The sequence below is a fragment of the Calypte anna genome, chromosome 1, assembly GCF_003957555.1.
Source record: "Calypte anna isolate BGI_N300 chromosome 1, bCalAnn1_v1.p, whole genome shotgun sequence".
Lineage (NCBI taxonomy): Eukaryota > Metazoa > Chordata > Aves > Apodiformes > Trochilidae > Calypte > Calypte anna.
The window spans coordinates 67993019-68020057 of NC_044244.1; the positions used below are offsets into that span (position 1 = coordinate 67993019).

General features: G+C 37.9%; 1 protein-coding gene across 1 annotated transcript in view; it reads right to left on the reverse strand.

Moving 5' to 3' along the window:
- PAWR (pro-apoptotic WT1 regulator) overlaps positions 1-27039 on the reverse strand; it is a 74191-nt gene that overhangs the window by 18334 nt on the left and 28818 nt on the right. The window contains exon 2 of the mRNA XM_030460747.1: positions 17061-17189. Within this exon, the coding sequence (XP_030316607.1) occupies positions 17061-17189 (129 nt within the window). The remainder of the gene's footprint in view (positions 1-17060; positions 17190-27039) is intronic.

A 27039-nucleotide genomic window follows, 5' to 3' on the forward strand; every position in this document is an offset into this window, starting at 1 on the left:
TTACCCTTGCACAAAGAAATCTCTGGATATTGGATGCTTGTTCATACTCAAGACATCAAAGAGATGCAATATATGCATTGTATACCCTCAAATTTGCTAAGACCCTTTCATCTAGCAAATGCAAGTGTAATATGTGAAGAAATTTATACACATAGACTTGTATATTTACCTCAACAAGAGACTTCTAAAAATTTGGAGGTACTATTCAGAAAAGCCAGCACTTCAGAAAAAGAAAGCTGGGAAAGCAAACAAATGCTTAAAGACAAAGTACATAGCAAATATTCTTATTTGCTATAAATGACAGCTGTTCTAACTGGGGTTTTAAAAAAAAAACAAAAACAAACCCAAAACATTAACTAGCCCTTTGTAACAGATGTAGAGTAAATTTAGTGGGTTTTCTTTTTGTATTTAAAACTAATTATTAACAAAAAGTTAAAAGTATATATCAGAGTCATAAACACAATGCCTGGTAACCAAGCTAGTACTACAGATTTGTCAAGTTGTGACTTTCATTATTGTGGAATCTCTAACATAAATCTAAACCACTCATTCTTTAAGGTGATGATGAAATATTTTTTTATATGATGATGAAACATCAGGGAAATATTTTTCTCTGTTCTTGTGTCATGAAATTTGTGTGTGTTATTTATCCAAAAGCTGCTGAGTACAGAATATATGTTGTTATAATATAAGCAGCATTATGTGTCCATTAATCAAAAACAAACCTATGCTTTTGAACTATTCAAAAGCTCTTAAAACGAGACATATTTTACAAGGAATCAACTTACAAGCTACGCTATGTTTAAAATATCTAGTAATTGCTACAAAAAATGAATGATTTGACATAGTTATTGTCTATGAGCAATGAAGACATCAGTTTACTTGAACATTTCCCTTTAAAAAAGGAATTCTATTTAGTTTCTGTGAAAATCCTGAATGGAAAAGCTATCCGTGAAGTAAGTCCACAACAATTACCCTAATAGTGTCCTTCATAATGGTTGAAAAAGCATTGCTGACAAAGACACAAAAAAAATCAATTTTTCATCCAGGGTTTAAATCAAACACTCAATTCAATACAGTATTCAAAAGACAGCTTTTAAATTACTTGTATTTCTTGCACATGGTCTCTGTCAGTTTGAATTACCTTTTAACAGTATGTATGACTGCTAATGAATTATAGAATCAAGCAGTCTTGCTCTTTTTCTTGGTCCATCTCAAGTGGGAGTTCAAGAACACTGCAGACTGACCTATGTCAGTATTGCTCCAGAAACTGGTCATGCTCCCTTTCCCTCATGTCTAGAGAAGTGTTTGTGCAGCCATGTGCTGGTGCATCATTGGGTGTGATCTAAGTGGGAAAAAAAAAAACCAACAAGGCAAATTCAAAGATTTCTCTCATTTCTTGTGAGCTCCTTTATCTGATTCACCACACAGCCAAATACACACCTGCAGCACAAGGGAAAGAAAATATGTAAGGGCAGAAAAGGCATCTGAGAACTATTAATGAAACCATCTATTGCCAATGAAATGTGTGCCAAACTAGGATGTAAGCAATCTCTCTGCTCCTGGTTCATTTTCATATTTCATCTGGCCAATACACAGATTACATAAAAAAGCCAGTTATCAGGCTTTAAATAAATAGTTGTCTGTGTTTACAAGTGCTTGACAAAGATTTCCAGATGTTAAACCAACCCCACCACTACAAATCTGCTGGTTCAATTGCACTCACAAACTCTGTTTTTAAATATGCACAAATTCTGGAGTCAACTGACTATGAAAACAGTTTAGTGGAATCCCATAAAAGATTATTTAAAAGTTTTGCAAACAATTAAAGCAAATTGCTTGAATCAAATCAGGCTGCCAGGGTACACTGGTATATGTATTGGCATGTAGAATGATTGTAGTTTTAGAATTTGACTCTAGACTAGTATAAACTATGACTGCATAATAATATTCCTGTAACATACAAGATTAAATTTTGAATTAAATTGGGCCATCAAAACAATTTATTTTTTCACATGCAGTCCAAATATGGGCTTCCTACAGATTTTCCTATTTATTTTCCAAGATGTGAGAAAATTAAACCTCATTGTATGGAGGAAGGAAATCTATTGCTTGGGTTTCTGCCTTTTTACCTATCTAGAAAAAGCTAGATATTAATTTCTAACATTCAGTACATTGCCATTTCTATATATCTCCTGAAATGCCAAGTTTCATTCAGATATTAAAGCAGGACATCTGAATGCCTGACACCTGACACCTGACAGAGAACCTGATTTTAATAGAAACCAGGAAAAGCTGGACATGAGAGAAGTAGGAAAAAGAGCAACTCTTCCCCTTCCCATCAAAATTTCCCCAAACAAGCATCTCAGAAGAGATGAAGCAACATCTTCATCAGAAGCAGCAGACTCATGGAGATACCATTTATTTTCTATTCCTGATTCTAAGCCACTTGAAAATTTCTAGAGATGTTTTTCATGGAATGCAACATAAATTCAACTTTTAATGGAAATGCTTTCACCACTTGTGGAAAAAATTTCCACTCATTATTTCATGAGAAACCATGCTTTCAAGAAACATTTCAAGAGGCTTAAAGCAGCAATTCAATCAATCAACTTCTTGCATCTCTTGGAGCTGTGCACTTCTAGACCTCTGCTTGGACAGAGATCTTGCACAAGAATAAAATCATGCCGGGTTCCCTCCTCTTCCCTCATTCTCCTAGCTGCTGAGATTTTATGTCAGTTTCCAAGGGTCATTACATTTTATTTTTTCCTGGTGTGGATTTCCTCAAGATGACCTCTTTAATTACTCAATAAATCTCTTTTATATAAGCAGCTATTCTAAAAATTAGTTTTTATTTCTACAAGTGTTCTACAACTGTTAAGAAAGCATGTACTTAGCACTGCTCATTAGTCAGTTACAAAATAAACTAAAACAGGAACCTGGTGGGGTAAGATTAAATAAAAATAAAGGCTGACTAACCATTCTTAAATAACCTGACAATTTTTTTTTATTTTGATCTTCCTTTGATTTGTATTCTGTCCAGTTGGGACCCAATATATTTTAAAAGAGTCTTGTTTAATTTACATCTGAACTCTGAACAGGAAAAAGACATTCCTTCATTCTGGAAGTTAATATTCGATTGCCAGAATTTTCTTTATTGGGGCACCCAGATAGTTAATTCCAGATTGGCAATATGTTTGAAGCAGTTGATATAGACAACACCAGAAAAAAATATAAGGGGAAAAAGAAAGATACGGTTTCTTTACTTGTGCTGAAGGATTGGAAATTAAGGTTATTATACCCTCTGGTCACATAGTTGGTCTGATCAGTTCAGATAGGCATTTATAAAAGTGGAAAGGCAATGGCATTACAGTCTGTACAATGCCTTTTTTAGGAAGGAAGCCATAAGAGAAAGTATAAAGGTAAGTTCAATAAGCAAATTAATCTGTTGCAACATTGAGAGAGCACAAAGAGGGGGGGTGTGGGTACCTAGGGAGAGACACTGCATGCTAACAGAAGATCCAAAGAGAAGACACCTCTCCAGATCTAAAGTAACCTAAAAAAAATTAGGACAGCACAAGTTACCAGTTCCCTAGACTAACTTAGAATTTCTCAGGCCCTTTCACTGCAGCCCACAGGAAATCCATGCATCTCAAACAGGTTCCGGGCAGTCTCTTCTACCTCTTGACTACACAACCCGTTGGGAAGGAAAGATAATTTCTGTTTTTCAAAAGGGACAACTGAAACCACGTCACCCTCTGTGTGTTTGTGTCTTTGTTTCCAGACTGTGGGCCTCATCTACTATCTTTAACTAATACGTAAGTAAGCAAGACTTCAATCAAGAACTAAAAATGGCATGCTAAAACACATGGGTGAAAGTGATATGCATAATTCCTGTGAAGCCAATGAAATTATGACTCATCTCCTGTTTACACAGAGTCGAGAGGTAACAGAGAAACATTACAAGAATGTCTAGGGGATCAAATCGTATGTCTGAAAGGAAGGTGAGTATGCTCAATTCTTAGCTATGAAGAAATGTATCAGGGACATTAGGTGAGAGGAAAAAAAGTAAAGAAACACTTGAAGGTAAATTAGGTAACTCCAGGGAAGTCACATATCACCAAGAAGAAAACAGTTCCTAAAAATAAGGAAAGCAGAAGCAGTCACCAGTATATAAAAGCAGATTTTTTTTCTTTGTTCTTCTCCATTTCTACACCTTAGCAATGTTAGACACCAAAGAGACTGAACAAAAGTTCAGGACAGGCAATTAGAACAAAAGCTATGAAGGAGCTGACTAGATCAAGCTGACAAAGCCAGACTAGATCTCAGGTGACTTACTGACAGAGCACAGCTGGAACTGTTGTCAGAAGGACAGTGTTTATACCCAACATGAGACCTTGTACTAGAAACAGAACTGGTAATAAAACCAGCTTCTTCAGATGAACCAGTTTGAAACAATAAACCATCTTGCCTATCTCTACTAGATGGTGGTACCAAGAAAAGAGGCTCTTGTCCATGACTTTACCAGCAGATAGTTGGTAAAAAGCCTGACAGCTTCTACTAACAAAAAAGTAAATGGAGGAAGACAAGCCAGACATCACTCTACAGCTCTAAGGCCAAATGACACAGAAAAGCCATGTCCAGAATCTAGGCACTTGAGTTGGTCTCCTCCATGTCCCATGTAGTGTCCCCAAGAAATAATAATCTCTGGGTTCCCCTAGTTACAAGCATCTGAAATAATGTGAAGGGTGAACTAAAGCCCAAAGCAGTGTTTCTACAACCTGCGGCACAACCCCAGCACGCTGATCAAGGGCATGCAGCTCTTCCTGGGTTAGCAAAAGCTAGTAAGGTCCTAGTAACACTACACAAGGGGCCAAGCCTGGTGCTGTGATGGTCACACTACCTATGAGGAATAGACCTTGGGTATGATATAGGAGAGTATTTGGTAACATGAGTCAAAATCATGTCAAAAAACCTTGCTAATAATTAAGCCTAGGTTCTATCAGCAATGCAGTGGCTGAGCTCACATCCAGGTGTTGCTCTTTCCAGCTGTATAAAGGCAGTCAGACTGTCTCCTTCAAACAGTTCTGAATTCTAGATTCTTACTCCCTCCTAAATCATATTAATTACACTAGACTACAAGGATGTACAGAAGCAGGCTCCTGCTGCATCCTCACACCACCATGGAACAGGAATATGTAGCTTCTAAGCACAAAAAGCACATCTGACTAACTATTACTATGCTATTCTCTAACAGTATAAATAACACAAATGTATGATCTCTGTTATAAAAATGTTGGTCAGCTATCACTGTGCCCATTTTTGTAGAGATGTGTAAGTTTGTTGGGTTTTTTTACCTCTGCAACAGTAAGTTTTCTCCTCTTTTCACCATGCACAACTCCATTCAATAGGGATCGCCCCGGTTCATGCAGGTTCTTGCAGAACAGTGCCCTCTTCCTCCATGCACACACCTCACACACTTACAGCTTTATTATCTAGGATTCAGACTTCTTCCTGGCATGAAAAGAGTATTAACTAAAATTCTCTTTCTAAAATAAAATAGCAGAGAAATGCAGGAATCAGTTTTGCTATATCTTACAGCAGCTTGTGACATCAGTCAGGCTGTGTCATTTATTTGTACAAGCAGTTATGTTAGAAAGTCCTTCCTTTTTCAAAAAAATTTTATTTATCAGAGGCCTCTTCTTCCTGTAGAAACCTCAGCAACATTGTATCACTATACTCCATGGAATCAAATTTTGCCTCAATAAATTTTTAAGGGGAAAACTAAGAGGAGATATTATTTGTTGGCTTGTTGCCACTTCTCACTACCTTGTAGCCATTGCTCTCAACCAGGTGGAGAGGGGACAGGGAGAGCTCTGAGCCATGAGCCTCACCTGATGGTTGAACCTGGCTCAGGGAGGCTGAGTCATGACACCAATGGTCATGCTACCCGATCCTCCTCAGCCTCTTGACTTCCTCCTTCAGCTGTGTAACCATGCTGAGCAGATCATTTGTCCCTGTACTCAGCCCTGGTGAGGCCACACGTTAAGTACTGTGTCCAGTTCTGGGCCCCTCAGTTTAGGAAGGATATCGAGGTCCTGGAGCAGGTCCAAAGGAGGGCAACCAGGCTGGTGAAAGGACTCGAGCACAGACCCTATGAGGAGAGGCTGAGGGAGCTGGAGGTGTTCAGCCTGGAGAAGAGGAGGCTCAGGGGAGACCTCATTGCTCTCTACAACTCCCTGAAAGGAGGGGGTAGCCAGGTGGGGGTTGGTCTCTTTTCCCAGGCAGCTCTCAGCAAGACAAGAGGGCATGGTCTTAAGTTGTGCCAGGGGAGGTTTAGGTTAGATTTAGAAAGAATTTCTTTACAGAGAGGGTGATCAGACATTGGAATGGGCTGCCCAGGGAAGTAGTGAATTCTCCATCCCTGGAGATATTTAAAAAGAGACTGGATGTGGCACTCAGTGCCATGGGCTGGGAACTGAAACGGTAGTGGATCAAGGGTTGGACTTGATGATCTCTGAGGTCCCTTCCAACCCAGTCGATTCTATGATTCTATGATTTATCTGCCCACATCTCACTCACCTCATCTCCCTACCAATCTCTGCTGTAAGAGACAGACTCAGGCACTCCTTGCAACCAGACGTGGCTCCCCAACATGCCTGCAGGGAACCCCCATCTGGGTTGCCATTGTCCTCCTGGCAACAGCTTTTGCCCAAGCGGGAGACATACTAAAACTTCAGAGAGGACAACGACACCAAGTTCAGTCTGGAGTCAACAGGTTCTCAGAGTCCTGCCACTCTCCCTGCCTGTGTGAACTGACGCTCAGAGAGAAAAATTTTCTCAAACCAGCATTGGTTTAGCCAAGTTAAAACCTGATGCCAACTGAAAACCAAAAGTATGTGGGAAAGAAAATAGAAAATAAATTATTTCATGTGAGGCCCTTGCTGACTGTCAGAATATTATTTGGGAATAAGAGAAGCTGCTTCCTATTCCTTCCAGCAGTATAAAAAAGGGTGAAAGACACAAGCAGTGTAACAATGACACAAACTCCTGCTCCTACAAGCTGAGTACACAGCAGCAATATCTGTACATCACAGACGAGGAGGAAAGGAGGAGAAAGGAAAATAAATAAATATATACATTAAAAAATTATCTTTATGGAAGGATAACACTGGAACTTCAAGAAATAGCACTTGGTCAGCACAAGATTATAAAAAGTACCCGAGGAACAGGTTTGGCTGAAACCTCTGTAGCTCCTAGGCACTGCCACAAATCTAAAGCAGGAGTTAAAAGGTTCCACCTTGCTTCATATCTTCAGGTTCTGGCTTCATTCAGTTTCAGGTTTTTATGCACATCTGTGATCATTAGCTGCAAAAGTGCACTGCCACACAAACACAAGTTCAACTATAAGAGACTTCATGGGTACGTTTAACTGTATTTACTGGGAATTAAATTCTGAAACAGAATTCTAAGCTTAAACCAGTAATCCACTAAATTGAATGTTACTGAACACATACGTTAAAAGTGTTCATAATTTCATATTTCTTTCTAAGAAAAGCAAAGTCTGCTTGTCAGATGTAATCAGAAGTATACTGACATCGATAAGGCACTTAATACTCATGATAATTTCCACTAACAACCTGAGGAGATTTCTTTTTGATGAGGGGTTACAAAGACAAATGTTGATACAAAATGTATTAGTATTTCTCTACAGGAGCAGAAGTCAGATGACTCAAAGGAGAGATGCCCAACCTCCGAGCCTTGAGGCTACACCTCTCCAGCCAAAACAACTTCATCTGGCTCCTGGCCAGCGTACAGCCACCCGCTTTCCCTGCATCCTCACATCAGCAGCTGCAATCCTCACACTCCCTGCGTCCTCACATCAGCAGCTGCAATCCTCACATTCCCTGCATCCTCACATCAGCAGCTGCAATCCTCACACTCCCTGCATCCTCACATCAGCAGCTGCAATCCTCACATTCCCTGCGTCCTCACATCAGCAGCTGCAATCCTCACACTCCCTGCATCCTCACATCAGCAGCTGCTGGCTCTCAGCTTCCTGACTCCTGAGGGGCAGAGGGGGACAGCAGTTTCGCTTGTAAGCACTTTCTGAAAGCAGTGGTATTAGATAGTGCACGTGCAATAGGGTTCAATCAGATTTGCTGAGCATGTGCAGATCCTGTGGGGACATAAAACCCACTGAACATGCAGAGATCAGCAGCACTACTCATTAGCACACATATACTAAATTTGCTCACATGGGATGACAGGAGGGAGGGTTTTGGCAGAGAGACCTATGCTGCTACAAAAGTGCCTATTACATAGCCCATTCAGCTGAGGCATCCAGACACTACTGTTTCAAAACTCAGTTTCTATAAAAAACACACTCACAATTTAACTACGAACTAGCAATATCACCTTTGCAAAACAATTCACCCACTGTGTTTAAAGCCTCCAGTTATTCAGGACAAGACCACCATGCAATATTATTACTCCTAAACTCAGATCAACTACCTTGCAGATTTATGAAAAGTTACTACATGAGGTGGTTTGTTGCTTTTTGTTTGTTTTTTTGTTTGCTTGCTTGCTTTTTGTTTTTTTCCTCCCCGTCTTCAGTAATATAGACAAGAAGTATTTAAAGAAAACTAAGACTGCTAAGTCAGTTCAGAACAGGTCAGAACACTGTCAACTTACCCAACTTTCATTCCAGTTCTTACAACTACAGGCATCATGCTTTTCTTGACATCACCATACGACATATTTTTCCACAAGTTCTCTTAAGCAGGGCACAGAGAAGAGTAATTGGTGAGCAGTGTTTGATATTCTGCATTTGCTTATTTTTCATAAAGTGGCACCAAACTTTAACTACTGCCATTCACCTAATTAAATGTTCCGAGTACATGACCTTACTGCTAGAAACTGCTGGTGTGATGGACGGATCATACATGATCAAGGAAGGATGGAACTTCTTTGTTCCTGTTTTCCTTATCTTTCACAGAGAAAGGAGATAGTTTGTGTGTCCCAAGGCATGCCAGAAATGGCAGTTAAATATCTGAAGCACCTGAGTCATGGCACTAATTGTACAGGGTAGTAAATTCCACACAATTGATGTCACTGTCTTTAAAAAGACTGCATATATGAGACTGACTTTAAATGCAAACATATTTTCTAAATGAAGTGATCTTTTAATATTTAAACAAAATTGAAACTGCATAGTTTTTAACCTATTTTTATGGAAACATTTTTAGACAAAATAAGATTTCCTCATGAGGCTTTCTATTGCATTCACTATTACTGCTTAAGTGCTTTGCAAATACTAATGACCCTTGTCGTATCATTTCTGTGAAGCAGATCATGTTTTTAATCTGCAAATATAAAACCCAAGATCAACAATGTCCAGTGATTAACTGTCAAACATTAGAGTCCCACAACCTGGTTTTGCAGAACTACATACAACTTCATATACTCAAACACAGCTCCTCCTAATTGACATATTTTTGTATTTTAATCATGTTTGATTTATTTTTTTAAAATAATGTCAATATTATAACCACATTATTATATAAAATAATCCTTGGCCCAACATCTGAAGAAATACAGCATGAAAATAAACACGTGCCTTAATGCCTATATGCATGCCCTGCAGCACAACTGCATTTTCTCTATGGATGAAAATTATCACCAGGTAACATCATGACAATACATGTACAAAAGATGAATTATTTCTCCTGAACACACAAAGACAGAGCTCTCCTTTGCAAGAACTACATGAAATCTATATGCAAAACATCACTGAAAAGTTGTGGTCAGGTATGACTGGATATGAATATTATTACCACATACTTTGGATAGTAAGGATAATTGCAAAATGTATGCCTGCAAGACATCACAATGCTGTGCAAAATAAAAATCTAGCAAATGCAAAACAGACAACTACAAACTACCACATGATTGAGAAGTTTACTTGGCAGCAATTCTTGGTGTAAGAGCCAAGTATAAGACTTAGTATAAGACTAAGTGTAAGTATACAAGATATAAGAGGAAGCTGGAGTCAAGCAGCTTGTTTTCAGCTCTGTTTCCTAGCAGATGCACATATAGTCCCTTGCATTACTCACATTTTGTCACCATTTCCTCACAGCTAAGAAATCACCAGAGACTATTATTCCTTATCATTTACTACTTTCAGCACAGCTTGTAAGGTTCATCTACTAAACATCTACAGCTTTGTAACACCAGCATACATCCCTGTTACAGCAAATTTCATGTGTTGGGTCCCATATAAAGTAAGGGTATTTCAGCATTTAAAACTGCCAGAGCAATTCTGTGGAAATATTTCTTGGACCACATTCCTTACAGAAATTGCCTGCAATGCTCTGCTGAAACGCTAAGCTTTACTAGAACAAAAAGTGAAGAAAAGATCAGATGTAGTATTCCTTCAGTTTTAATAATCTCTTGGATGACTTAAAACTTGCACAAGTCATAACTAAATGGTCATGATAATAAATCAAGTTAGATGACTTCTCTACCTGCTATCTAACTCACTCAGTACTGCAGTTAACTATGATTAGCCCAGTCTGCCATACCACGACATTATTATTACACTATTAGGTATCACATGGACATTTCATCCTACCCTCACCTCCAGTCAACTAGAAGGTTGACTTCTTTCAAAGGTACAGAGTAATCCCAGTACCAAACTGAAATATGATCCAAGCATCTATTACAAGCCAAACTCTTGCAGAGAACAGCAACCTGCATTTCTGCAACTGAGAGGAATGAGAGCAACACAAGATAGGGCAATGCATATTGCTATATGCAAAGTTGTTGCAAGTGTTGCAAGTTGAAGATTAGAGCAATTTCTCTTTCTGTGGTCTTGGATGAACAGCTCCTCAGAGATTCAGTACAGGTCAGGCTTTAGCCTGGCTACAAATGCACATAATTTTGATTTATTTCAAGAATTTGATACAACATGTAGTATAAAGTGAAGGTCCGGTGCTACAAACAAAGGGATATTTCTTGTCTAGAGCTGCTCATTCATGTGTATGTTTATCTCAAAAGTATCTTACAAAGCTGTATCTTGGACGAAATTGTTAAGATTCAGCATCTTAAAATTTATTGAATGCCTTGCTGCTGTACAGTCTAAGTGCAATACTGGGACTCTTAAGAAATGCACATTACAGCTGCATACACAAAAAATTAATGGCTGGAACAAGATTATCAGAATTTCTAACTAGGATGCAAGGGTCTTGAGGGGGGTCCTAGGCTTTGCAGCAGTTTAATATATGCAATCAGGTACAACAAAGCAGTTGGTGTAGCTTAACAAAGGGAGTCAGTCAGGTCTTCCACTGGGGTCCCAGGCTTCAGAATACTTGAAAAGCAAAATTCCCCAACCACCTTCATGTCAGTAATTCAAATTAAAAAGCATGTTTCTAGCAGATGACTGTAAAGAGATCTTCAGCATCATACCAAACACAAAAGGTACTTGTAACTGTGATGGTTACAAGATGTAGTTTCCTAACTTAGAATTAAGAATACTATGGTCAAATTTTCTTATTGTGGGACATAATAAAGATCAGAATTCCATTTTTATAGTAGGATACTGTAAATCATTCTTATTTTTATAAATCATTACCTTTCACTTCTAGAATACAGAGTATTTATTTCACAAAAAAATTGAAACTCATTATCTAACTGACCAAGAGCCTTCCCTTTTCACGTTCACAGGCACAAAAATTGGTATTTCATGCTCTAACTGGTCCCTATTTCCAGGTCATGTTAGTAGTAAAAGTCATTCCCACATGCTTCATCCAAGTTTGCCAGGGACAGGAAAGGATTCAGCCCATCCAAATTTAAATGCCCAATCTAACCCAATCTAACAATACCCCCTTTTACATCAGTGGGAAGAAAACCACACACCTTATCCAAATGCCAATGTCAAAAATAAGTCTGAAGATCTCAGATTCCTTGTTGTTTCTTGGTGATTTTGCCAATATATATTTACTGAACTATTTCCATCTCACATTTAAATGTCAAACTGACCACCAGCTGATGAAATTTTTGCAGCATGCACAACCAGCATTCACAGACACTTCAATGTCTGAAGCAACCAAAGATAATAAGAAGCAAAGGATTTCAAATTCCTTCCAAGGTATTGAGAATGACATTCTTTGTTATTCAGAGTATAATTTCTATCCAGCTATGATCTGAAGATTTTACAGGATGGAGAACCTACACATGCGTCTCCTACTGCAAGGCTTCACGCTGACTTTGGATTAATCTTCCCAATTTGCTCTCCAGTTTTCCAGGAATGCCACAGACACTACAACATGATATCATGCTCAGATATCCCTTCTATAATGACAAAAGTTGTATTAACCCTACTTTACATGGAGTAGGAAACATATTTGTGCATCTGGTGTCTTAAAATATTCCCCAAATATTCCCCAAAATATTCCCCAAACAAAACTGCAGATGGGAGGTGATGATCGTGGTACCAGCACAACCTACACGCTCTGATGCAAAATTTAAGGCCCTGCATATGGTGTTTTGTGAAGGTTTGTTTGCTGGGTTTGATTGGGGTTTTTTGGGGGGTTTCTTTTGGTTTTTTTTTTTTTGAGCATTAGCACAACAGTCGGGTTATTCCATGTCCTGGAACTCAGGAAACTTCTAAGACAAGAGTAAACTAATTGTTCTCCCAGCCAAATTTTGTAGGGTTTTTGATGCAAGTTATCTTTAGTGTGTACATACTGAAACTTTGATTAATTATGAAACAAGGAGACATTAGTTACCCTTGACAAGACATCATTTATCTCTATCTGTAAGAAAGATATTATTAACAAATAGTTTTGCACAATGTTTGATTTTATCATTTCTGCTAAGAGCTAGATTTATACATAATTGTCAGACTACACTGATTCTTGGTCAGACTAGTACCTACACTAACAATAAATCAGTAACTTTATGATTTTCCTTAGCATTACACTTTTTTTAGCTACTTTGTAAGAATTCTAAGCTTCACTACATACAACTTAAAAATCTCACTCTGCATTGTATCAGCTGAGGGGACCACAACACTGTGAGTCAGAATCTAAGAACAACTGAACTGCAGCATTAAAAACAGGAGGAAAATCAAGCAAGGAAGTCAGAGCCAGATGTCACATTTGAGTTTGGGAGTGGACTAAGTCTTGATTCATCTGATGAGGTATAGCTTTCCACATTTCCTTTTGCATAAGTTACAGTTCTGATTGCAATTGTTTTCCAATGTTTATAATGTTGACAGAGTTACCTTCTGTATCTCCAGTATAAGGTAAATAAGAAACCCATTTCAGCCAAATCATTCTCTGCTTCAAGGAAAATACTCTCCGTTCAGGTATATTTTTACAACTGTTCTTAAATGCATCTCATATCTCTGTGCTTTGGATCAAGGACTTTTGCCTTTGAAAATCTTCTCTTGAAATTTAGTAAGTTTTCAAAAACTGTACATTTTGTCCATGAAGAACAGCAGCTTCTGACATTGTTAAAATAAAAAAGAAGTAGTCAGTTAAGGACTGGAAACATTATTCAGCAACCTATTTGTGCATCATACATGAAGTTAGCACATGTTTCCCATGTAAAGGTCGAAGTAATTAATATTTACAAATGAAAATTTAAAAAATTAATGGATAATAGAACAGACAACCTAATGAAAATGTAACGACAGAAATTTATTTATTCTGCTTTGTAGATAGAACTAGAACAAATATTTGTCAATGGCAACTAGAATTAACTGAACTTTTAAATCTAAAACTTTTAAATCTACTTTTAAGAACAAAATTAGGCTTAACTGTTCCACAGAGGAGAAACAAAAGGAAACTAAGTCATCAGAGCTAAAGCAACAGTGCTGTCAAATTCTCTTCAAATTGGGCGAGTTGTAAATTATCTCATAAAAATCAAGTACACACAGTCAGTAATAAACTCATTCAGTCACAGCAGCTCTAACTTTTTAAGACTCCATCTGTTCTGTGTATGTGCCATCCTGGGTCTTTGCCAGATGTGAGGACTGGGACTCTCTTTTGTATTGTCAGCAACAGGACAACCCTGCTGTGCCCTGTCAACAAAGCAGCAGTGCCTATCTGAATACAGAGGTGACAACCTTGGCACCATGTAGAATACAATTAATACAGACACAGCATGGTAAACAGAAACTGAAGTTGCTGGTGGAGAAGAAAACATGGATGGAAAAGAAAAGGGACATGGGAATATAGCCAGAGCATTCTGTAATAATACCACTAAGGGAAACAAAAAGTGACAGCTTTTGGATTATTTGTTAAAAAAGAGGATAAGAGAGTGAACACAATATGAGAGTCTAACAAACAACTTGGAAAAAGTGTAAAAACATTTCAGAACGAGGAATGCTGCCAAAAAATCTGCAAAGACAACAGATCAAGTTTTAACAGACACGCTTGAAGATGGTTTCTCTGTGGAAATAGTTTTGTCACTGTCTACCATGGAACAGCATGGTAAGGGTCTCACATTAGAGTACTTCTTCTTCATGGAGGAATCAAAGAGTCTTCCAAACAGAAGCAGTGGTAGAACTTAACATCAAATTTTAACAAAACAAACAAACAAACAAATCAAACAAAAAAAAACCCCAAAAACAAAACAAAAAAACAAAAACCAAACAACCAAGAAAAAAAAAGAAAAAAGAAAAAAAAAAAAAGAAAAAAGAAAAAAAAAGAAAAAAGAAAAAAGAAAAAAGAAAAAGATAAAAGAAAAAAGAAAAAAGAAAAAAAGATAAAAGAAAAAGAAAAAAGAAAAAAGAAAAAAGAAAAAAGAAAAAAGAAAAAAGAAAAAAGAAAAAAGAAAAAAGAAAAAAGAAAAAAGAAAAAAGAAAAAAGAAAAAAGAAAAAAGAAAAAAGAAAAAAGAAAAGAGAAAAGAGAAAAGAGAAAAGAGAAAAGAGAAAAGAGAAAAAAGAGAAAAGAAAAAAGAAAAAAAAGGGTTGAGAAGAGCTTTGAAGGAACTATTTCTGTTACTGAAAAATATAATGGCTAAACTACTCAAGATCATATATAATCCTTCATTTAACACTGCCCTGGTACCAGTAGTTAACAATCACTATTTTTAAGCATATTCTAGCCTAGACAAGAGAACTGCAGACCATTGAGCTTGATATTTATAGTGAATAAAGTGGTGCTATTAAGCCTAAACCGATTAAGGAATAAGTGAGGAAACATGGTATGTAGAAGAGTCACAAGGACATTTGTAAGATAGTTACACTTTGCAAATCCTACACATCTTTTTAAGTGAAATAGTGTACAAAAGAGAAAGTTGGATGGCAGCTCAGTGAGTTTTAAAAATAGCATTCCCCAAAGACTCTTAAAGAAATTAAGCCTGCAGTATATAGCTAATGTCCTTCCCATAAATAAATCACTGGCCAAAAGGCAGGAAATAATGGTGGGCTCTTATGATCAGCTTTTGCAGTGGATCAAATGCCCAAATCAGTTCAATATATCTGGGGATGGAGATGTCCACAGATTCTACTCACAACAGAAAAGATGAGGTTCAACTGTGAAAACATACAGGACTTTTCTACTGGGAGTGGCTGGAAACAGGAGATAAGATCTAGTGTACCTAAGCACAAAGTGAGTCAAAAAGGTAAACACACTTCTAAAATTACATGTTCAGATACTTGGCTATTGGCACTCACAGATAACCCCAAAATTTTAAGGAGACATAGACGATAAAGGAAAGTAAACGCAGTGCTCAGCTGCAGACAAACAGGCAGCCTATAAGGAATCATGAGGAATGAAACAGAAAACAAGCAAACACACAAAAATACCAACAAAACACTTCACAATTTTATGTCGTGCTGAAATTTTAAGTTCTGTTTCCAGATCCCAAATACAATATAGCTCAAAATGGAAAACGTACAGAATGCTACTGAGTATCTCCTGGAAAGGAACAACTAAATAAAATAGAATTCTTCAGCCTAAAGAAGAGACTGCTGAGTGGAGCTGTGCTCTCTGCAGCACTCAGTCACATATAGACAAAGCAGGCATTCCCCATGCATACCTTCCACTGGGACACCTTGGTGAAATCACATAGAAACATACAGCAAATGACAGGTTTAACTGAAACAAAAGAAGTCTGTTCTTCACATTGCAGGTAATTAAGCTGTACACATCTTTCCTGTAGGCTCTTCTGAATGGTAAACGCATCCACAAGCATATGAAAGACTGGACAAAATTTTAGAAGGAATGTGCATCCAGACCCTCTAAATTCAGTGATGCCCTCCGTGGTTCAGAATACCCCACGGGTTTGAACTATTCTGAACTATGACTACAGGATGTATTTTTTCTCTGTGTGCATGTCCTCTCACCTCTGCTAGAGGCAAGAGGCAGAGCCAGGTGGACTACGTGTGTACAGCCAGGTTTGCCCATGCTTTTAAATAACAGAAGAGAAGGAAAAAGAAGACTGTCTGAACAAACCAAAGAGAGACTGAACACAGGAAGCATAATATGATGAAAGGGTGTACAGGCCACAACTGGCAGGGTTTTGAGGGAGGGAGTGCTGCAGGTCTAAGTGTAACCTGTGGCAATGCAATTAGAGAAAAAAAAAAAAGGGAAAAGAGCACTGAGGGAAAGGAGTGTTTTCTCTAGGTGTGTGTGCATGTTTCAATACCCGAATCAGTAATTAGAAGTTTGTTAACTGATAATAAATTAAATTGGGAGATTAGTTCCTGATTTTAAAAGTTTACCTCCAGTTATTGAATTTTCTAAATCTCCAAGTATTTTTCACTTGAATCTCCAGAATTTTCTTCCTCTTATCAACTGAGTGTTTGGTGGGCATCAATACCATCAAACAAGACACTATGCTCTCCAAAGCCAGATGCAGTAATGTTGAGTTTAGGGAGTGGGACTGCATACTCTGCTTTTAGTGACGGACAACTCCTGAATTCTATGTTTGTTTCTATACTGTATAATCTATTGGGTATGATGTACTCTGAAGCAGGAGTACAAAGAAGATAGTATGAGTTTAAAAAGAAGCAAAATATAAAAACGATCAAGTATTAAGATCTCACCTGTAGTAAGTATGAGACAGAGGTATCTGCACTGGCACTCTCATTTTGTACTGTATTCTGTTGGGTAATAGCATCCTCCTTCTTCCGCTCCTTCTGCCCTGCTTCGTCATCTTCATATTCATCAAGGCTCTAAAACAAAAAATTGTCAGTTACAAGACAGTGTTTGGCTCTTGCTTCCCATATTCCACAAAATTCACACATCAGTAAATTCTGTCAAAGATGAATTTTATATTTCATAAAAGTTTGATATGATGTTTTTTCAAAGCTGGGGTTTTTTTCATGCATATTGGTATCTCCAATACAAGTAGAAAGTTTGAAAACTAAGTGCTTTCATTTAATCCCCCCTCAAAAAAGAAGTACTTAAACCAAGATCAAACTTGTCAAAACCCTAGGCAATGATGTCTAAGTTCAGTGTTACTCCCAGTTGAGAGCAGAAGTATGGATTATACCTGAGGTCCATTCCATTGGAATGATTTCACAAGCCCGTCTGTCATAAAGTAATAATTTTATCTCTACAGAGGATTTTCTGAGGAACCAGAGAAGAGTACTCTTCACTCAGTAAGTCAACTATTTTGACACATCTGCTGAGACTGAGATGTCAGAGTAAATCACCCCTCTTAACTTTGCTTTTCTTTTTTTAGTTTTGTCTTTGAAAATTTTCTATTGATATTTGCTCAATTTTAAACTAGCTGGGGAGTCATGAATTATTAATTTACAATAACCTGTGATGTTTGGTTCTTCATACTAAATTTACTGAAATACTGACTCAAAAGGATTAAGTTTCTAAAGCACTGATTGTTGACAGGTAAAAGACAGGGTTTTTTTATTATAAAAATAAAGAATAGGAAAAAAATATCAGTTACACCACTGCCTCTTTCCTAACTCAAAGCAGTGCTAAGATCAGGATATTTCACTTTGGACTAAACCACCTATGACTACATCATTCTATTAGTTTAGAATGTAAAGCTTACATTAAAACACCCCACAATGTCATGTGTAGAAGACCAACTTTGAAGTACACCAAGCTCCAAAAGAAACAGACCATAACATCACAAGCTATTTGTCAGCACTCTGCATGAGAACAAGAGGTGTGTGAGGCCTAGTTATAAAAACACAGGGAAGTAACCATTCTTAGGTATCAGAAAAATCTTCTAGGTGAATGTGCAAGAGCTTGAGAAAAAACAGAGCTACAAGAAAATGAAGTTGAATGTCATATTACTTCATGGAAGCTTCTAATGCACAAAACCCAAAATCTCTATTCTGAGGACTAGGTGCCACTGATCTCTGTCATCACCTTATCTAAAGGACGACAAAGTGGTCTCTTAAAATAATTATAAATAGAAAAAAAATATTTATTTTGGTTATCCCAAGCTCATTTTTAACAGTTTAAAACCCCTGTTGTATCACATTCTAGAGGGTGATCTTTAAATGAACATCTACTAATATAAATTGAAAAGTTTAAAAATTTTGGTAACACTAACTTAAGTCTGTATCCTAATTTATCCCATTATCCTAATAATCCATTCTGAAGTGACAAAATAAGAAATAACGAGCCACTCCTGAAACAAGAAATGGAGTAATCTTCAAGGAACAAAATTCTTTCAGGAGAAACATACAGATCAAATTACAATAACCTATGTTAAAAAAAAAAAAAAAAGTCTAATTAGCAACTAAGTAGACAAGTGCTCCTTTCTTCACAAATTCTCTCCTTCAGATACATGCTTCTCCTGAGCTTTCTAGAGACTATCAGCATTCCACAGAAATAATTTTGTCTGACTACAATTACATCCCTGGGGAAGAATGTTACCTCTTCTGACACCTGCTACTAACTATTTTCTTAGCAGTTCTGGACAGGAACAAAATGTCATAATCTGATAGGAAATTTCAAGCCAGAAAATCCTAAACTAAGCATTTCCAGTTAGAACTTGCCAGCCATGCCCATTCCCATCCTTCCCATTCTTCTTTGGAAGGTCCAAGATCACAACGACTGCCAATCAACACCATCAAATGGTATTCAACCTCCTAAAATGATTCATATGCCTGAAGTTGAAGGCTTCCTTCCCAAGCTTACAACAGTTACCAACAGGTTATGGAAACCTAATTTGGAGCACACAACCTTGCTTGAAAGGCTACTAAACTCCTGCTCCAGTTCCCTTCACTGAAGCAGGCCTTGAGCCAGGTGGGTCCAACACAAATTTGATGGCTAAGAACAACAGAAAAAGCTGGTTTTTATAGCTTTTTTACATATAAGATAGACGAGTCATGGACTGGTTGATCCTCATTATTTGCAGCCCCTGTGCCACATTTGCCTTGGGTCACCAATGCCCACCTGAGACCACTTGTCACTGCCAAGGACCTGCTGCCCTTTGGCAGCGTGAAGGTTACGTTTCCAAACACACAGACATGCACATACCTACATGTACACTAATTTAAACAACACCCATGAATTGCCTGCTGAGCACAAGTCAGCATGATAATAATATGTAATTTTTAAATTTTACTGCTTTTTACTAAGGTTACTGAGTATTTTGTTTCACTAGCCATTAGCCTTAGGAATGAAAATCCATTTTTCTGGACTGATGACAAAATAAGCTTTCTTATGCAAAATAGTTCATACTCAACATTCTGCTTATGCACCAAACAGCTAATGCTCCTCCACCAACTAAGACGACTAATTAATGTCATTTACATTCCAAACTAACTTTTAGAGCAATAGAAATCAATAAAAGCAAGTTTCGGTTGCTAGATTAGTTATTATTGAAAAATTAAACATATCCACATTGTTGTTACACACTTCAAAAAACATTCTCCCTCAAACTGCCCTGCAGCTGGAGCTGCCCGAGCCCACAAGACACTTCAATCAGATGGATTACTGCATTGCTCGCATTGCAGGCTTCTCTCAAATGCCTTCTCTCAAAGCCACTTTGCTTTAAAAACTAGTTTCATGTCATTGAAAAAGACAAATGCAGTAATTACTTTCTCTGTCAACACAGCAGAGAAATAGACTTGTAACCACCGAGGTGTAATTCCGGCCCATTATATAATTCTCCCTTTCCTTTAGCCCTTACCACCCTTTTTAAAATTAGTTTGCTGCTGGGCACATACCATTTCAGATTCTTATTTTTCATTAAAATCATCTGAGTTTTCTACAGCAGATATTCAATGTGACATTCCCACATCTGATCTTAATATAAAGAATCCACAGAAATTCTTTAGGTTTTCTAGCATTTCAGTAAATGTTTGAAGCTTTAGTATAAACATTTTTCTGTAAACCTCTAGTACAGAAAATACAAGCAAAATAAGATGCTTTCAATAGAATCAGACTAATGAAGGAAACAGCCACAAAGATATCCCCGCATTCCAACACACCACCAGCCTGTGGTTTAAGGGGACATGACAACATTCCTAGCCATTCCCTGGGTTGCTGGCTATAAACATTTGTGCATTGCTAAGAAGAAACAAAAATTTTGGAGAGAGTACTTCATCACGGAATACTTCTATGAAATCAAGCAATTCTTTCCTACAGGCAACAGATGGGTTTCTGAGGGCACACAAGCTGCTCTCAGCACAAGATAGGGTGCTGAGACAAAATGTCACTGTCCCCATCCCCCTGCCTGCACACACTTGCTCTTGCCCTGCAGTTCTGCTGGCCCAGCACATGTTTAAGAGCTTCCTAGTTGCCTTTGTGAAAGGTCTGTCAGGTTAGTTTCAGCACTTTTAATTAGCTCCGTTGATTTTGCCTGAACCTGATGCAAGCCCATTTGAACTATTTATTTTGCAGAAGATGGCTGTGCTGCATAAGCGTTTTGAAAGTGATGAACACTTCAGATAGCAACATATTTAACCAGTGCAGCAAGATCTGCAAGCAGATAAATACTCTCTGATACTCTCTGTAAAGCCTTGAGTTCAACCTGACACGAGGCAATAAACTCCACTAAACAAGCACCATCAGCTATCTTGAGTATTGTTCTTTTGGTTGGATTTTTTCGATTTTTTTTTTTCCCTACAAATACAGGATTCTTTTGATTGCCCCAAAGCGACTTTGAACAGCTAAAAAAAAATGTAAATCAATTTTACTGCAAGAACATTTCCCATGTTCAGTAAAAGTTCAAAGTGCACAATCACAACTTCGTATCAAGATGCTGGAAAAGTACTAAGGGTTCTATTAAAATCTCAACACTTCCTAAAAGCTTTCACAGCAGAACTACAAGACAAGATACTGCCTTGCATTAACTATATTATCAATAATTGACTATAACAACATACATTTTGGGAATCAGTATTATGCTTCCCTCAGCTTATCACTCAAAAGCTTGGAAAAGTTAAACACAAGATTAGTATTTTACATATAATTCTTTATAATCACTCATTACTGCAGCCCAAAGAAGCAAAGGCTTCCTCCTCTATTTACCATGCACATCTCTGGGGTCTGTAAAGTACCATCTCCCTGCCTCTTTGCACAGTATCAAACCTTTGAATAGCAAGCAAAAATCCCCAGCTCCAATGACTTGGGATTATATTAGCTTTTCACTTCAGAATATAATATTTTACTAAACAGTTTAATTAGAAATATTGCATCTTTTGCACTAGGCAAGCCTTTCAACAGGTTTAGCTTCCCTAAGTGCTTGCCTTAACTAGCTGAAAAATATCCTTATAGAGGTCAAACCAGCTGGTGTTATTCCTAGGAACTATCTCAAATTTAGAGACAGTTACAGGTAAGTATTACCCAGTAAAACATTTTCCTTTTATAAGAATACTTGACCTTAGCTGTCACATTATCAGAGTCCAAAAAATGATACTAAACTCAAACACCTTCTCTGAATGATCTTTACACACTTCTGGAAGTCTACGGTCCAGTATCAACAATTACTATGACCACAGGCATGGATTTTTAACCCAGGAAAAGAACAAATGCAGGAATCTTTGGTATCTGAGATCAAAAGAGCCCCTAATGCAGCGCTGGGTCAGTGACCAGCAGGTGGGCCAGAGCACAGCTGATTGCAGCAACAGGATGCACACAGCCCTGACCACTGTGCCAGCAAAGCAACCCAAAAAGGCATCACTTGGAGATCAGTGAGATGCACATCTTGCTCTATAGAACCCATAGCGCTCATGATTGTAAGTAATGTTTACATTTTGTTTGAACACTAACCTTTTCTCACGCATAAAGAGAAATTACAAGTGCCTACCCTGTATCCTAAGCTATATTCCAGAGCAGATACAATCTGCAGTCTTTAAATCCGCTTAGAAATGTGTCTGGGGACAAAACCAAAACAAAACACAAGATATTTGTGTCTAGCAGAGCAAAATAAAGTACTTTGAATTTAAAGCTCTAAGTAAAACATCAGCTACATCAACATCAGAATGTCAACTATACCTCATTATAATAACAAAAAGCAGCTATGTTTGCAGTTTGTTATTCAGCAAAATAGACTGTTCGGACACTACTGTCTTCAAAGATGCCACAAGAATGAGTTCAAAAGTCAAATGTTTAACTTGAACTCATCACCAAAAAAACCTTTATCACAAGGCTTGTCAAGAATGATTGGAGGAAATGCTCAATTTAACTACTTCACACGTGGTACTAATATTGAAATCAGAGTAAAATGCAAGGGATATATAAGAGAAACTGCAAAAGAGCAGCTATCTAGCATTATCAAAATCCTTCTAGAGAAGGAAAAAAACATAATAAAAAACAGATTGGCAAGCTATCAGAACTAAGAACTAAACTATTCAATACTGCACTCAAAGTTAGCATCTTAGAGCCTAACCTAATTGACCACTCCCCTAAGAACAGAAGGACCAGACAGCAGAATTGACTGAAGATCCTTACGCAAAGAAGTCAAACTGCTGATGCCCATTCCATGGGGAAATTACGACTTGAATATAGTAACAACTCATTCAAAAAGAGGTACCAATGCCTTTCTCATAAAAAAGAAAATAAAAACCAACAAGAAAAAGGGCTAAGAGAAAAGCAGCCAAATCCTCTTCTTGCTGTTGGTATGATCCATGGTCAGTTTTAGCTCACCTGACTTCTAGAACTACAGGGCACAGGCTTTAGATCCAGCATAGCCCTATGTGCTGGAAGAGTGGAAAAAATTCCTCCTATTTTTGCAATTTAGCATGCTGCTCTTCTAACTTCCATGTTCTAATAAAATTAGACAAAACGTCTTTTCCCTCTTCTGCTGATGGTTTATATCTGGTATAACATTAATGAAGACTACATTCTGTACATAGAGATCACTAATAATGCTGAACATAAACATCTCAAAGTTACAGAAATTTTCCCAGAAATCACACACATGCACAAAAATAAATAAATAAATAAATAAATAAATATTTTGCTCTACAATAGCCAGTTGCCAAACCTATCTTTTTACCATCCTAATTAATTTTCTGAAATTATGCATCCTACCTAATACAGAAACCGGTGGTTGAGCAGAAGAAACTTAGTAAAAAAAAGTTTTTCTGTTTCAGCAAGGAGGATAGAGAGAATAGTTGAGGATATCTGCACTATTCACAGAAGAAATATTTCTCAGTTTGCATCATGCCATACATGTTGGGAAACAACAATCACAGATTTCAAGGACAGAAAAGAGAACTCATCCTGGACATATAGAAAAAAAGCTATAGTTTACAGATCTGATGCTCACCAACACTATTCTTCCTATAAAACTTGGTCCTGTATTAGATAGGATTCTAGGAAATTCTGGTATTCGGGCATGTATTAAGCTATCTGAAATGGAAGCACCACCATTGACTTCCACTGCCTTGTACTCCAGCCAAAACTATGCACATAGAAACAACACTCAAAAAGAGAAAAATATGCATTGTCATGTAAAGACCATACAGATGGAGCATCCTTCTCTTTAAAGCCAAGATAACAGTGAGAGAAAATAATCTTGGGGAAGATTAGCACACAGTTTTCAAAACATAAGTACACCTTTTAATGCAAACATGTAACACAAAAAGCATTTAATTCCTGTTCTCTTCTCTTCTACACTCCACAGTACTCCAAAAAAGAAGTAAAGATGAGGTCAGTGTTTTAGGAATGTTCTTAAAGGAGATCAATCAGGTTAATCAGTATACTGTATTTCTAACTGTCCAGTCCTCTGAAGCATGCAGTTTGTAGTAGTTTCTAATGGTCTGAACACAAAGCTGCATTTAAAATTTTGTGGCTTGTTGTTTTTCTTTTAAATGCAGTACGGTGTCTTCACAGGTTTCTGCTCTCTTCCTTTTAACAGGCTTATTGTCATTTTTCTTCTACCTAGCTGAATCTGGCAACTGTGTTTACACACAGTGGGTGTGGGATTGGTCAAGCTAAACAAAGAGGCTGCTGACAACCAAGTGAGGACAGACAAGCCAGGACAGCAGAGTCAGCTCCAATTCTAAGAGAAAAAGAAAACTTCATCACATTGCTGTTTTGAGAGTTGAACTCCATTTCTCATTTGGAAGCGAGATCTTCTGAATCTGTAGAAAAGCTGATAAAAACATCAAATAGGTTTCTGGCTCTTCTAGCTGTTTCTTTTGAGTCCTGCTACAAATAGGTGTTCTAACCAGACAGATACAGACTCTACACTCAACCATGGGTCAGAAAGGGAGAGGAAGTTCTGACAAAGCATCTTAAACAGGAGAGGGACACATCTGGATAAAAACTGTTGAATTTGATTTTCAGTCAATAAACAAGTACTCTAAGTCCTCAGCGCTGATGTCAGAAGTAGACAGCACTGATCAAAGCCATGCAGGCAAACAAAACACATCTGTAGTACTAAAGCCTGAAAGGATAGCAATACCTAGATAAGATCAAAAAGTTTAAAGTTGCTGCTGCAGAGAATATCGTATAGAATACTGGGAGAATACCTGAGACCTACAAATTAATCCTAGTGCCAATGCTGTGAAGCAAATTAATCCTAGTGCCAATGCTGTGAAGCCATTTTTAAGACTGGACTCTTAGACTTCTGAAAACACACTGTAGGCTCTGCATTTGGAAGGAAGACCTCTTTCTCAGGGGCTCTGTCAACATATTGGGGTTTTGTTTGTTTTTAAATAAATGCTGATATGAATGTCCAAGGCTTCTGCCAGAAGCCCAGTCCTGATTCTCATAGTGCAATCCCATGTCTTAGAATCATAGAATTGGCTGGGATGGAAGGGACCTCAGAGATCATCGAGTCCAACCCTTGAACCACCGCTGAGGTTGCTAGACCATGGCACTGAGAGCCACATCCAGTTTCTAGTTTCTCTTAACAACATGAAAGTCGTCTGTCACCAGGATTTGTATCCCTGCTTCTTATGGAAAACTGTGCTCTTTTGTCCTCACTTTTTAAGCCACTAGTGACGGAGGGGTGAGGAAAGCTGTTGTTTGTTGTGTGTTCCAGAGAGCAATAAATAATATTAAATTATAGATTTGTATCTACAAGATAGGAAAGTTGCACAAGCGTGGTTTTGGGTTTTTTAACTCAAGCTTGCTAAAAGTGAAAGATGCAGATTAGCTTCCACAGTAATTGAAGGGCTAGACAAAAGCAGGCAAGTTACCCTTCCACCTGAGCAGTTAGCACGGTACTGATAGCCCTGAAGGAGCTCAGCAGGTGTCTGACTCTTCCCATTCAAAGGCTCCCTGAGGAACTGAGGGAACTACAGCATTGACTTCAGAGAAAGCGTGGGATACTGCAAGCACTGTGGGAAAGCATCATGGAAAGATATGCAGCTGATGCCTGGTGAGAGGGAGCTAACTCAAGTAAACTCAGATTCCAGCAGCAAAAATAAGCAAGCAAAGGATACATCTGCTTCTATCAGTCTAAGAAGCAAAATTACACTTTATGTATCTTTTGTGGCCTTTCCTCTGTCACTGTCAGAATGATCTGCCCAATTTCCCCCACATCACTTGGGTAGGCTAATAATTTTACCTGGTAATTTTGAATACCAAGTCTAAGAAAGTGCTGGACACGCTCCACTCTGAGAAGCCTAGGACTTCAGGATGGAGCATTACCACTCACAAGCACTTCATGTGCACCCCACAGAACAGTAGCAGCAGGTTCAAGTACATTAGTATAGCATCTGGTGGCCTCAGAACAGAGAAGAGCATGAAGAGACACACAACCAAATCAATCTAAGTGTGAGGAAACGTAATACAGTATTGTAACAGGAGAAATTAATCACATCAATTGGTTCAAAACATCTCCAGGATTCAAACTCACTGGAACCTTACAAGACTGGAACTTACTGCATAATAGAAGGATGGTATTTCTGCAGCAAACCAATCCAGAATAAAGCAAGGGAAATGCTGGATAAATGAAAGCTTATATTCGCAACTGCAGAAGAAGTTTGTACAAAAAAGGCAAATTTCCATTAGTGTTTCTTTAATTGCGGAGTTACTGATACAGTTTCATGTTGGGGTTTTTTCGGGGGGTTTTGTTTGTTTGTTTGTTTTTTGGTTTGGTTTTAGCTACAGAGTTTCTTGCATACAATATAGCACCAGTCTTAGCCAGAAATTCAGCAACCAAGTTCTTTGCATGGCAACAGATTTATCTTTTCTGGCCAGACAGCTCAAGGAAATCATTGTTTTCAGCTTTTAAGCCATTTGCTACTCAGATTCATAATACCAACTATACCATGCATTTCTAAACTGTGAAACAGGAATACGGGGTAAAGTCCTCTTTTCTGAAGTACTTGGAAATCTACCCATTTAAGATGCTCAGGAAACTGTGAAGTGCTAACGTGGACCTGTCTCTGCTACAGACCCAAGGCACTGGCAAAGGGTGTCCCTTGCTGAGGCACAGAATAAAAGGGCTCTGGCACCCCTCCCCCCTTTTCTATTGAGTGTAAAGAGAGCAGGAGGTTAAGGCTGATACACAAATTAACATGCATCGTCTTCTCCATGGTTACTCTTCACACGCGTTGGTTTTTTTTGTAGACCAAACTGTAGTAAACACAAGGTACTTCGAGCTTTACCATCCCCCAGTGATAGAAAGGTAAACAATTT